Source organism: Mustela erminea, chromosome 14 (assembly GCF_009829155.1).
Source record: "Mustela erminea isolate mMusErm1 chromosome 14, mMusErm1.Pri, whole genome shotgun sequence".
Taxonomy (NCBI): domain Eukaryota; kingdom Metazoa; phylum Chordata; class Mammalia; order Carnivora; family Mustelidae; genus Mustela; species Mustela erminea.
Window position 1 is genome coordinate 89,533,807 of NC_045627.1, and position 14,442 is coordinate 89,548,248.

The following is a 14,442-nucleotide window of genomic DNA, read 5'->3' on the forward strand; positions in this document are numbered from 1 at the left end:
GGCGGAGGCCCGGAAGGGTGGGTGGGGCCAGAAAGCCTGCTCCATGACCGTGTCCACTTCCGATAAGGTGGTGCTACTCTGAGCCATGGGCACCCAGCCCGAGAGACCTGGCACTGGCGAACAGTCGGGGAGGTGGGACCCAGGCTTGTGAGCTCCTGTGTCACAGACATGGCTCACCCAGTGGCTCGGAATGGGATGGTTTGGAGGCCGCTGATTCTACCTGAGGGGGCGGGTCTGGAAGGCTTTACACAGGAGAGGTATCTTGAGTGGACCAAAAAGACACACTGGAATCCTACAAGGTGGGAGAGAGCCTCCAAGGCAACGAGAACAAGAGGTCAGAATGTTCTAGAACCAGAGAAGCCATCGGGGACGACGGAAGCCACGTTCAGGGCACACACAGGCAGGGATCTGGATGCAGGCTGCACCCAGATTATGAAGGCAGGAGCTGAATTTACTCAACAGGCCGGTGTTCCCAGCACAGGAAGACTGGCTGGTCAGGAGGGGACTGCACAAGGCCGCCACCGTCTTCACCACTGCTGCCAACAGCGCCACCAGCACCACCAGCGCGGGGCTCGGAAACCAAACTTTCTTTTCAAGAAGGTCTTCACTGAGTCGTCTCCAACTAGCCCCCGTCCCCACCCTCCCCGTGCAATGGGGTCTTGCTGGAGGCAGAACGGACCAGACGTTAACAGTTACACAGACAGAGTCACGTCAGCATCAACACTGAGTCCCAGGACCTCAAGCACAGAAGAACCCGCAGAAACTGCTCCTTAAAGCCCGTCGCCCAGCACTTGCCAGGTTCCCGCGTCACTCTAGTCACTCTTCTCAGCGTCTTCCAGTCTGCCACCGTCCATCCTGCAGTGCAGAGCCACAGTGACACCACAAACCGGAGCCTGTCTGTCCCTGACCGAGTGGTCAGGCATGCAGTCCCCGGACCTTGCAGTGCCCGTGGTGCACGCCAGCCCCCTGGGGTGCATGTGACGGCGGGGTCTGGGCGCTGACTGCGTGTCCGACTCCACAGGAGCGAGAAGAGTCGTGCCCGTAGGCCTGCGCTCGCTGACGATGCCGGTGCCTGAGCAGGCCTGAAACGTCATCTTGTAAGAAACCGTGGGAACATGTCACCTTTGATAAAATACACTTCCAACAATTTTCCACCAAAGAAAGATGGGTTTTGAAGACAGCTTTTATTTGTTTCTAATACTGGGACTAAAGGGGCCTCAGGCCCAACGGGGTCCACATCTGGAGTGTCAAAGCACAGATCCTCTCGGAGGCAGAGCAGGGGAAGCCTCTGGGCCTACGACGATCCTCCAGAAGGCGGACAGCTGACTTCCCATCAGAAACACAGAAGTCAGGAGGCAGTGAGAGGTCGTAGGCACAGTGAGGAACTACGGTCCATGCAGAGTTCTGGATGCAGCCAAACTAGCCTCCAGAGACAAAGGTGCTCCTAGGACAGCCCCAGGTACACAGGACAGGCTGTGGCGAGCAGACCTGCCTGTGACAACTACTGAACGAAACCCTGCAGGTCCAGGAACCCAAAGCCAGTCCTTCACATTCTTCTGAAAGTGCGAACTGGCCTTTCAACACGGCTCACCCTCTCCTCCGGGCAGAACAGATCTTCCCCTTCGAGAAGCTTTTGTTCTGTTCTTCTCACCATCTGAAGACTTGCTGCTCCCCACCTCCAGAAGAAATCACGGGACTGTGCCTTGTCTCCGAATTTCCACCGAGTAAGACTTCATCTCTCTCTCCCTCCATCCGAGCCACCGTCCCCGTGCACCCACCAGCCTAGGGCCTCATGCTGTAGAGGGCCCCCCTCCGGCCCGTTTCAGCTGTACCTCTCCACGGGGTAAAGAACCCGCAGAGCCAAAGGGGTGTGTCCACCCCGACCGCGGTTCCCCTTCCAGACTCTTCTCCAGGTACGTTCCCGAGGACAGGCCGCTCCATGGCCCTACTCCAAAGGCTCGCTGTCTGTTGGAGGGAGGCTCTGTGAGGTGGGAGTGGGAGTGAGGAGCCTGGACGTGTCCCTTGAATGTGCTCAAGGCCCTGTGTCATGCAGGACAGAGCCCAGAAGCAGGGAGAGGCGTGCCCAGCAGCCAGCTTTCCCACATCCCACAGGTCCCGGGACAGGACTCGGAGAAATTCAGGGATTCTGTATCGGAACCTGGCCTTCCGCCTTGTCACGAAGGCCGCGGTGTCAGCAAGCACGTGAAGCAGCTGAGGAGAGCAGGGCCTACATCAGCGCAAAGGACACCTGATTCTTGAGATGACTTTTTTTTTGCCTCTTTTTTTTTGGCTCTGGAACTTGCTGCAGCCTCATCTGTGTAGGACCCTTCTAGGGCATGGGAATGGACAACGGGAACAACTCAACAATCGGCTCAGCAGCTTCCAGCGAGCAACTCGGAACAACACTGAGCAAACTTTATCATCTCCTCCCACAGATCACCCTCAAAGGACCAAGGTCGGTAACTGCTCCATTTGGGGCGGGGGGCGGGGAGGGCAAGTGCGTAGGACTGAAGCGGGAGGTGGAGGTGGCCAGGTGGCATCCCGTAACCTTGCCCATGCTTCCGAGGTGGAGTCGGGTGCTCGTGCTGGGTTAGGAGATCTAGGGCTGAACCTGGGCTAAGGCTCGTGCTGGGCGCAGGTCCCCCAGCCCGAGCGGGCGACTCACAACACGCACATCCCAGACGTATGAGGATGGGGAGCATCGCGGAGGACTGTTGAGCTGGGGACAAACAGGTCCTTTTGAAACCGGGAATGTGGAGGAATGTGCATTCTGGAAAAGCCTTGAGTTTACAACAAAAAACCAAACAAGCCGCATGCCCAGCTTCCGTGGACTTCGGAAGTGGGCACGAGGGCAGGCTGTCCCAACTCCAGTGAGCAGCCGCTCACACAGAACCGTCTCAGCGCGGACCCATGCGTCCGGGCTCTGGCGGAGAGGACGCCGCCACGGTCTCCAGCAGGCGCCCCTGTGAGGAGCCCGAGCACTTTAATGAACCCACTCACCCGGGGCTGCTACTGTCTTCTAAATTTTAAGATTTTTTGTTTTACCCCTTTTGACCCCTCTCACCCTCCACCTTTGGCAGCCAACACGCCGCTCTCAGTCTCTACACACTGCTTTTTCTTCTCCTAAGACTCCACGCGTAGTGGGATCGCACAGCGGGAGTCTTCTTCTGACTCCTCTCACTCAGCACAAAGCCCCTGAGGTTCACCCATGGTGTTGCAAACGGCAGGACGCCATCCTTTGTTTATGGCTGAGGAACGCGCCGCTGCGCGGACACGCGGCTTCTCTACCCGTCTTCATCTTACATCCGACAGGCAGGAGGACTGTGTCCCGGCACCGTCCCTGCAGCTCCTCTTGGGTTTTCTGGGTAGGTAATTACAGTGGCTGGAAATGACAGTTTATTTTCTCCTGTCCAATTCCTATACTACTGCTTCTTTTCGGTTGTCTTTATGTGCCAAAAGTCAGAGCATCACCCCTCCCCGGGCAGTCAGGCACCCCGCGCACGAGCGGACTCAGCCCGCTGAACAGAAGTGAGACGGCCAGCGAACCTGTGCTCCCCTCTGTCAACACAAATGCTTCCACGAAGGGGGACAAGCCCCAAAACTCCCCAGGATAAACACTTCTGTTTCTGGTTTGCTGAGTTTTTATTCTGGGTGGAATTGGGGATAACTAGATGCCATTTCTGCATGGACTAGATGATCATTTGGGTTTTTCCTCCTTTGGTCCAGTAGCCACTTTCTAACGTGAACTCACCCACCTGTTACTTCACAGAGGATTTCTGCTGACCTATAAAGCCACCTGCGATGGTAGCTTTTGGGTTATCTTTCACAACTCATCTCAATCTCATTATTACTGGTCCGTTCCTGTTCTCTTCTGGAGTCAGTCTGGGCGACCGCATTCCCTGGGTGGGGGCGGGGGGGCTCCCACTCTGGTCATCCTAGCCTTGTGCTTGGTACAGCCGGTCCCCATGTTCACACGCGCACTGTCCCCTTTGAGTGCGTCAAAGACGTCATGCCAAGGTTTCCCCAACAAGAGGTCCCGGGTCAAAGCACCACCCGCCCCGAACAAGCCCTCCCGCCTCCCCAGCAGGTCCACAGAACCTCATTACCTTCCCCTTCACCGTGATGGTGTGTGCAGACTCCACGCCCAACACTTCAGGAGAACGAAACAGCTACAGACAAAAACGCAACACAGCCTCCCGGAGCACCGCGTAGCCGGCGGGGAGCGCACGTGAGAGAAACGCCTGAAGCGCCCTGCATCAGCCGAGTCCGCCCGCCTGAGGAGAAAGCAGCTCATCGTCCTCAACTTGGGGTGTCTCATTCTCAGCAACATCTTTTACTCCTTTAGTTTGTATCAACGTTTTACATGTTCACACTGGCTCTCAACAGCATCATACTACACGCGGTCTTCTGTAATGCCCTTAATTCATCCGTTTTTACTGTGTAAACTTCATTGAATTAATATACCCAAACTGATCTATCCACTGTCCTATCGGACAGGTGGGTTGTTTCCGGCTTTTTGCGAGCAAGCAATGCCACTTAGTCTAAGTTCTGTACACATTTCTTCGAGCATCTGTTAAGATTCCCAGGAAGCAATCTTCTGGGTCACCTGGAACAGCCACCACCACTCGGAGCAGGCACCTGCTCTGCAAGTCACCGAGCCTCGAACGAGGTGGGCCTCGAACGAGGAGGGCGGACCCTTTCGCTCCACATTCTCGCCCGCGTGTCCATCGTCAGCTTCCAATGAGCAACCCGGCACACTGTTCAGACTCCGTCTCCTACGGATCATCCTTAAAGGGCTCGGGTTTGGCAAGCAGTTCCTTTTGGATCAGGGGAAGGGATATGTGGGTAGGACTCAAGTGGGGGGAGGTGGACTAAGGCTAGAGGACAGAGGATGTCCCGTATCCTTCTCCACACTGGAGCTTTGTTCCTATTTTTTTCTTGCTAATTCGATGCTTTAGGTTGATACCCTTAATTACTAGCAAGGCTTAACGTCCATTTACATTTACTGGCTACTTTGGTTCCCTCTTCTCTGAACTGCCATTTTGCAGACTTTGTCCATGTATCTGCCAAACTCCATTTGTATGTCACAAATGTCTTCCCTGCCTTATGGATCTTCTAAAACCGTAATGAGGAACTTCGGTATGCAATGTGTCTCATGTACGTAGTCAACTGTATCCATTTTTTTCCCATGTGGCTTTATTAGATTTTGTACTTTGCACATTTAGGGTCTTTAACCTTCCACCCACCTCCCAAGACTGATATGTGTGAGGGAGACATCTAGTCTTCTTTTTCCCCATAAGAGGGCCAAACACCTTGGCACAGTTAGAGGACTCTGTGCTTCCCAAATGACCTGCTCTACCATCTCTGCAATGCATATACCCAAGTTTCAAGCCCACAGACTTACGGCACTGGTCTATTCCCCACCCCTGGGCCAAGAGCACACTGTCGGAATTCTCGCAACTTTGTAATGTGTCTTGACATCTGACGGTGACCTCTACCACCTGTTCTTCCATTCTTCCGCTTCTAAACTGGCTGCCTACACGTCTTTCTTCAATTCTGAGAAATTCTCAGCTATTGTCTTTTTAAAAGCCATAAGTCTTTTCATTATCCTTTTCTTTTCTGTTCTCTAAATTCATTCCTTCTGGACTTCCTGACAGAACTTCCATTCTTAGGGGCGCCTGGGTGGCTCAGTGGGTGAAGCCTCTGTTTCAGCTCAGGTCATGATCTCAGGGTCCTGGGATCGAGCCCCACATCGGGCTCTCTGCTCAGCGGGGAGCCTGCTTCCCCCTCTCTCTCCACCTGCCTGCCTACTTGTGATCTCTCGCTGTCAAATAAATAAAATATTTTTTAAAAATTAAAAAAATTAAAAAAAAAAAAAAAAGAACTTCCATTCTTTCCTCTGACTCCCAATCACAATTTCATATTTTCCAATTCATGCTGTTTTGGATGACTTCCCTGGACAAACCTAGTTCACCAATTCTGTCCCTAACTCTGCCTCACTTCAATGATTGTATCATTCACTTTGATTTTATCCTTCACTTTTAGAAGGGCTTTTTTTGGGGGGGTTGACCTTCCAATTCTTTTTTCACACTATCCTCTCATCATGACTCTGTTTCTTCTATCTTAAATCTTATTATTTTTGAGAGCGAGAGAGCGAGAGAGGGTCCGTGAGTGGGAGGAGGGGCCGAAGGAGACGGGGAGAGATTATGTCAAGCAGATCCTCGCTGAGTGCAGAGCCCAGCACGGGACTCGATCTCATAACCTAAGTTGAAACCAAGTGTTATAGTGTCAGTCGCTTAACCCGCTGCATCACCCAGTGCCCCTGACTCTATTTCTTATTTGTTTTTGAAATTCAAAATAATTATCTTTATAGTGAATTTCATACAGTGAAGGTCTTTCAGAACACATTTCAGAATCTTGGAGGTTTATATCCTGCTTGTTGTCCTTCCAGATGGGACCCAGGCCCCGCAGTGGCATATCTGTTTATGTCGTTATGTTGTTCTGATGGGACATCCTCCGTGCAGACGGCCTCAGCTCTGAATCCTGCGTGCCCTGGACGGGGGAGGTGTCCCCGAAGGATGATTCTGCATCTGCCACTGTCCAAGGCCTTAAAGGACTTCAAGAGCCTGTATCTATTTTTATGTTCATGCTTTCTTTTTGGTTCTTGTAGCACTGGGACAGAACAAACATGGCACCCACATCCGTGTATGGCCTGGTATTTTAATTTCTAATCCCCTTAAGGTACAAGCAGTTCTCCCAGGCTCGGAACTTTTTGCAAGGGTCCAGATTCTGGCTCCCATGCCTCCACGGGTCAAAGTCACATCTGTCTCTGGGCATTAAGAGTTCGCCCCCTTGCCCTCGGCCCCCTCCCCGCCCCATGCCAGGAGCAGCCCCAACAAAGGAGGACCTCACCACGGCCACCAGGATGTGTGTGCACGCACAGACCACCCGTGTACCTGGCAGCGCCGTCCACCCACAGAAGGCAGCACGCACGTGGGTGCAGCCGAGCGGCTCCGAGCGAGTCTACGTGATGTTTTCCTTAAAGTGCTTCTGACCCACGGCACCATCTCCTCGCGGCTTCACTCACTCTATTTAGAGAGAACGAAGCACTCATTTCATTTTTCTAGTCATCTCAAGGCTCTGTGTTCCTTCAGAGCCTGGAAATGAAATCCATAACACAGTTTTAAAAAAAGAGAAAAAAACCACACTATGTTCCTGGTTCCTGCACTCTAAAGACATTCACCGTCAGAAGCTAAATCCAGGGGTGCCTGGGTGGCTCAGTGGGTTAAAGCCTCTGCCTTCGGCTCAGGTCATGATCCCGGGGTCCTGGGATCGAGCCCCGTATCGGGCTCTCTGCCTGCCTCTCTGACTACTTGAAGACAGTGTACACAAGTCAATCCAAATGCCTCTGTTCTGGGATTCGCCTTTGGCTGTCCTGACACTGCCAGGCCCTTCTCCTGGCCAGAGCATTCCTCTGGTCAGAGTCATCCAGCACTGAGCCTTGGCCAAGGAGCTGTCCCTGCATCTGGGCGAGGCGGCCGTGAAGACCCAGGCCCCCGCTGCGGGTGAGAGCCGCTCGCTGCGCCCAGGGCGGGACAGGGAAGCCGTGAGCACGCGGACCGGCCAGGAGGCGCAGAGAGCACTGCGAGCCTGCCCACGACCACGGGGGCCCCAACTCCTTATCTCTCAAGGGATGGAGCTGAACAAACTCAAGGATCCTTGACAAACCTGGGCCAAACGGACAGGCGTGGTCTGATTCTCACAGAAGCGGTGACGTTTCCCTGGGTTCCATCTGGTGGCGTTTTCTCCTCTCAGGCTAAGAAGAAAGGACCGACAAGCACGAGCTTCTGCAGAAACGGGACACAAAGGGCAAATGCGCTGCACCTCGGCCTTCTCTCCTCTGTGTCAGGATGTCACATTTTCATCCCCGCCTCGGCCGCGGCCTGACGCCTGGGCCGCAGGGCGCGAGCACGGCAGCATCCGCCACGGGCCGCAGGCCGGGGACAAGGGCGGACCGTGCGCGCCAGCTCCTGGGCCACTCCTGGGCCGCTCCTGCCTCGGGGCTTTGCCGACAGGTGTCTTGGAGGCAGGAAGCAATCACGGATAAGACAGAGAGGCAAACACAGCAAGTATTTTAAAGGTCACCCGTTTAGAGATCAAAAGGGCGAAGAAAACAAGTGTATCCATTCAGAATCAGAACGCTCCCCCATGGGCTGGCCCGGATAGCCCTGTGGGGACGCCAGGCGGCGGGCATGGCCCAAAGCCCGGACACCCCGGCCTGGATTTCTGCTCCCGCCTCTCCCCGCAGCGGTCAGACAGTGCGTCCCGGCGCCAACAAGCGAGCAGCACAGAGGTGGGGAGACGGCTCCCTTCGCGCCTGCCCCCCGTCCCCCAGCACTCTGCACTCTGGCTGCTACCCAGAGTCCGCTTGTTGCGGGGCGGGGGGGTGGCAGTGTGTCTATAAAACCAAACACCTGCTTCGCGCGCTGGCCTCTGAGCGGCAGTTCGCTGGCAGCCCAGGTCCTGACATGCAGGTGGCCCCGATAACACAGCGAACCGCCAGAGCGCGACACAGAAGGGCCTGACTCTCTCCCAGGCTAACGCCAGGCGGCTCCGAGCTGGGCCAGGGGCTGTCCGCCCTCCCGAACGCCGTGCACGCTGGCCTCCACCTGGAGACCCAGAGGCCTGTGCTTCCGACAGCAATCTTTCTCTTCTTTCCCCCCGGGTGGACTTGTCCTCTTTAGATCATTAAACCCAAAAGGGTCTAGTCAGAGAGGGACCTAGGGACTCGCAGCACAGGGAGTTTAACTGGCTTCAAGCACACTAAGGGAGGAAGAGCAGAAAAGCCCCATGGGGGAGGGCAAGGCAACCAGACACTCCCTCCCCGACAGCCTCAGCCTCCCCCAGGGGCAGGTCGGGGGGAGGACCTCGGGAGGAGGTGGCATGGCCCAGGGCCAGGAGCCCAGGCCACTGACAGAGCTGGCACCACGGGGACAAGTCTGCAGGAGCTGGCACCCTGGAGGGAGGGGCAGAGGGAGAGCCGCTCCCGCTCCGGCCGGCCTGTCCCCTTACCCCCGCGTCCAGGTCAGAAACCAGAAGCCGAGGAGTCCCCACAACGCAGAGCAGAGCAGAGGCAGGGAAGGTTGCTGAGGAGGAACAGGCCGTTGCGAGGGCTCCTGTGCCGGGAGCTCTGATGTCAGAGACCAGACACTGCTGAAGACGGTGGCAGGAACCCAGCATCTCCACCTCAGCAAAAGAGGGAAATCTGTCCTTCCTGGAGTTTTCTGCCTTACTACCCCCTCAGCCCACCGGAGCTGCGCTCCGTTGCTTGGACAGCTCGCGAAGCCCTGCCAGGTTTCACTTAACGGGTCAGAATCCGCAGAGGACGGCGTGGTCTCCACCCTCCCCGCGGCTGCCGCGGACCCCGTGCCGGGCCGGCCGAGCCAACCCGAGCAAGGAAGCGGGGGCAGGGCTGGGCCCAGAGGAGCGAGCACCTGTGAGAGATGGGGGTCCGCGAGCGGCCAGCGGCACTGCTTCTGGGCTCGGGGCCCCCGTGGGGCAGCACAGAGCGGTGGGGCAGACACCCCGGGGCTGGAGCACCACACCTCACCCCAAGGACGGGGACGGTCTTCCTGCAGGTGTCACTCACCTGAGCGGGACACAGCAGAGCTCAGAGGAGGCGGCTCTGCCCCGGCAGGGACCTTGCAGCAGCCGAGGCTGCGGTCCCCACACAGGCAGCCGGCGCAGACCTATAGAGAGGGGACCACGCGCCAACCTGGAAATGAGACGGAGGAGGCCAGCTAAGAAAGGCCCCGCACACCTGTGAAGCCAAGACTCCACACTCACGAGAAACGGTTCATGTTCAAAATGAGGAAAAGCTCAGGAGAGAGAGCAGGTGCTCGGGCACGAAGCTGAGAGCGCATGAAGATTCAGGGCAGGACCCGCCAGTCGGATGAGGTCCTGCTCAGTCAGAAGCACGCCAGGAAACTAGGTGCAAGGGAGGTGATTGGGGAGCACCGAGGGAGGTTAGAGTGAGAGCAGCACCAAAGCAGCCGAGACTCACTGGCAGGTTTCCCGTTAGGGCTGCACAGACCCCTCGATACAAACTTTGCTTCTCTTTGACCCCAGGTCACCACCCTGGGTCCGCTCTAGGAAAACGGTACAGGACAGGGCACACTCACGCACACGAGTGCACATTTGTGAATGGAGCCGTGTATCTAATAAAGTCTTCTGGAATTTGGAATTGCTGCCCATCTGTGATTTACTGTTAAGCACCTCTCCCTGGGATCTCACAGTTCTAAAAATACTATTTGCTTTTTATTTAACACTGAACCTTCTGATGTTCCAGAATACAAAAATGGTGTCTTATTATTTTAAAAGCTTAGGAGAGAAACTAGCCATATTATTAGAAAAAGAAGATATATGCAGCTATAGTCTGTTCAAATATCAAGAGGTGTGACTTTTCAAATTCACATTTCAATCTTTATTTACATAAGACTTTTAGAAACAGTGGGTGTAAATATTAAATCACCCAAGCCTGGGTGAAATTTTATTGAGAATAACTACAGATAAAGGGAAACTGATTTTTTAAAGTCAGTTTCTGAAATTTAGATGAAAAGAATATCGAGCACTAAGGGAAAAAATGATGTATTTACCTATCAATATAGGTTCTCTGCTCACAGATTCATTTCCTATGAAACAGAACAGAGGCAAGCTTGGGGAGTTACAAAGGAAGGAAAAATCCTAATCAAACAGAAACTGTTGTTCAAACAGAATATTAGCTAAAATGACCCAATCAGTTGCTTGAGCCAAATTTTTTTTCTTTAAGCCATTCATGCCAGAACACAGCATCTCAGAGCATTAAGAATCCATATGACGTTCCAAGTGTCAGCCCAACAGATGGGGATTTGAGAGATACATTCCATGGAAATGGGATGAGAACAAAGAAGGTTACCAGTTAGTCACCAGTATTAACACAATTTACTCATAATGGGGCTGCATTTCTCAAGGTAAACCTTATGTAATTGTATTCCTGGGCATGTGTGCCTGTTATAGGAATCGACCTAAAATACAGTAAGTTTTAATTACCAAATCTCTGACTTCACTATTGTTCAGGATTATAGCACAGAATGCAGAAGCAGAAATTCTCCTGAAAATAAGAGTATGAAAAGCACACCTTCACAGAATGAGTTGGACACTAAGCTTTGTTTTCCTATTTCTACAATGACTTCAGACGATCGGCAGTTCACGTGGGCCATAACTGACACAGCGCTAGGTCTTCAGTTAAAACAAAATCCGTGCCTCTCACTATAAAACATGTAAAACCCGGCAGCCCGCGGTATGCCCATTCAAAATCTTACAGTGGATCAACCCAATCTTTTGCTGACCAAAACAGAGCAATACAATTCTCTAAACCCTGCAGAGGGAAATCTAAGAAACACTCACATGTACAGAGTACACACCCCAGTTTCTAAACACACACACACACACACACACACTCACACACACACATACACTTCTCGTGGTTTCTATGTGGCAATTAAATGTAATTCTATTTTATTCCAATATTAACATTCTAAGTCTAAAATACAAAACAAACAAACAAATAAGAATTACAGAGGTTACCAAGGACATTAATTTGTTCTTAGAATAAGCACAAAATTAATAACAATTGTACTATTATGCCTGTGTGTACTTTACGGTACTCTACCCAACAAAGGAAACTGAGATTGACTCCAGCCATTGTAGACCCCTTTATGTTGAATTAACAGTGTGAACACTGCATTTCTCCTTTCTCCTCCTGAAATCTGCAGTTTCTGTGAAGTTTATGGGAACACCAAAGAAAGTTTAACCAGGAAAGAAGAAAAAAAGTCCATTCCTATTCCTATTTTTATAATTAACTGAGGTCAGGGCTTTGCTCCAAGATGCCCTCAAATGATCTCTTTAACTGTATCCGGTGGCCTGTTCCCTTCCCTGAACCCTGTGTTGAGAAAAAATTTTAAGTGCATTTTCATTTCTATTTCCAATCTGAAGCTGGAAACAAATCAGTTTGCACCCCAGCAGAATGCCAAGAAAAGCTTAAATCAATCTGCACCTTTTTATTCATATCCCTCATTCCTTAGAAATGTAATTGCCGTTTTTATTAACTTTGTTTTATGGATCTAATATTTACGAACAAGTCTGTCTTTTATGTCACACAAGAAGGTTAATGCACTTACAGACTCCCCCGCAATACATCTCGGGCAAGGCTGGGCCGAGCTCCCTCCACCGTTGAGAGGAATCTAGTCAACAAATCAGAGCCGCAGACGCATCAGTACAGAGACTATTTACACTTTTTATTAAAATATTCAAATGGGTCACAGCTGGCTTGGTGGGAACAGGAACCTACCCCGACACGTGGCCGCCCCTCACCACTCCAGGACACCGGGGCGCTGAGGTTTGTGGGGGGGCAGGCCCACTCCGGCCCGGCCGCCTCTCCTCTCCTGCATGCCCGTTTCTGAAAGACACGAAATGTCACTTGAGGTGGCTCCGGGAGCACGGGACACTAATTGGATTTGCCTTCCGTGAACTTCAGCGGCAAACACAGACCCCTGCAGAGTTGCATGAGTTTATAGGATGTCTGAGGGGTGATTTTAAACGTCGTCTTTCAGGAACACGTTCCATCAATTACATTTAACTTCATTATTTCTAGCACTGTTTGGTGTTTACTTGGCTTTCTGGATTTAAAATAGACATTTTAAACAACTTTGGTTAAAACTCTTCTAATAAACTCTTATGACTGGTTTATTGATATTGAAAATATACAAAATCTATCAATTTTGTTCTGGAAACTAGTTACACGCTTTAACACATTTTGCCTAGTTCCAAGTTCCATACTTTCTTAATACAATATGAGTAATTCACAGGAGGATAATTCTTTGTTTCATTGACACTGAAGAGCAAATTAATTTTACTTATTTTCAGGTTGTACACATGCTCTGTAAGTGACAGCCTTCGGGAAAGTTAGCATTTGGCTTTTGCTTCCCCATGAACTAAAGAAGATAAATCACAAAAGCAATCCTCAAACACTAAAGGAAAAAAAAAATTCACTCTCAAAATCCCAAGACTTTGTGCATTTTGTGCACAACTTTGCGTTCAGCAACACAAAGTTGAGAACCAGGAAGAGTTTTGCAAAGGGTGGTGAAGTCCATCCCTTACCCCCAGGGCCAGCCTGCAGACTCTGCTGCTGGACAGCTCCCACCAGGTCAGAAAACAAAGCCCTCACACCCACACCCTCTGCTTCTCTGGTCTCCTGCAAACCATCATCATGGTTCCCACCCGATTTGTTTCTCATCTGTACTATTACTTGTACTTTCTAAACTGACTTTTTTTTTTTAACTTAATGGATTCATTCAATACAGAAGCCTTATATCATGGGTTTGGAGCGCTAGATTTACTGTTCTCTAACATGCCTTAAAAGATTACAGGGAAATTTTGAAATTAAACCAGAAAATGCTGAACTCTGAGCCCCTCAGCCCACTGAGAAGAATTTCTTGGGTGAGGGCTTGACCTCTGGATGGTGAAGACAAGACTGGCTACACAGTCACTGACTTCCGTATGGTTCCCCAAATGAAACTACAAATTCTACATCAAACCACACCCTGGGCATAATGAAGCCAGAGAATGTGAAATATGAAGAAAAGGGTAAGAGAAAAGCCACCGGGTCCTGGTGTGGGCCCCCTAGGCCCCCACCTCACACATGCTGTCACAAGCTCCAGGGAGCCAGGGCAGAAGGAAAGACCGCAGGACAGAGAGGAGCACCGGGAAGGATGAGAAGTCCACATGAACATGAAGACGTTCTGACGTGCCTGAGCGCCTGCGTCAGCCCACACACAGCCTTAAGGGGAGGCATTTACAGAGGCATTTACGGGAAGACAACAGGCAAAAGGGGAAGGGAGAAGCACCCTTTGGCAACTGAGTGGTGAAGCTAAGAGGAAGAGGAAAAGCGTGGGGTTGTAGGAGTAAAGAGGAAATAGCATCAGATTCACCCCAGCCCATCCTCGCCAAAGCCAAGCAGCCAACAGCTACCACGGCGTCACCTGCACCAAACGAAGAGGCTGCCGCCAGACTTGTGATCTTTTACCAGAGAAACGTCCTCCTGAAAACCACCGCAAGTCAAAAGAAAATTGGAATTTACACTCCCAAAATATAATTAAACACATTCAAACATTTGAGGATATGACAAACCACCCTGAATTAGAAATGCAGAATTAAAAACAGAAAAGGACAAAAACGGAGAGAGCAAGGGATTGGTAAGTTGGACTCAGGATAGTAATGGAAAAAAATAAAATCACCTCAGAAGTAAGGAATCGATTACAGAGCATCCAAGAAGAATACATTCAAACAAAACTAACAAAGGGCATTGAGGAAAGACAGGATCACAACCAAGAGGAGGACAGCGAC

The 14,442-nt window shown here is 51.6% G+C and overlaps 1 protein-coding gene across 3 annotated transcripts in view; it reads right to left on the minus strand.

Annotated features, from left to right (window-relative positions):
* Nucleotides 1-14,442, minus strand: part of C14H10orf143 (chromosome 14 C10orf143 homolog) — a 59,370-nt gene that overhangs the window by 18,939 nt on the left and 25,989 nt on the right. Inside the window, exons 2-3 of one of the 3 annotated variants that reach the window (XM_032312591.1) lie at nt 12,389-12,496; nt 12,219-12,281 (exon numbers count right to left, since the gene is read on the minus strand). The exons of the other annotated variants lie outside the window; for them this stretch is intronic. Coding sequence (XP_032168482.1) covers nt 12,219-12,281; nt 12,389-12,496 — 171 coding nt within the window. The remainder of the gene's footprint in view (nt 1-12,218; nt 12,282-12,388; nt 12,497-14,442) is intronic. 3 annotated transcript variants of the gene reach the window in all.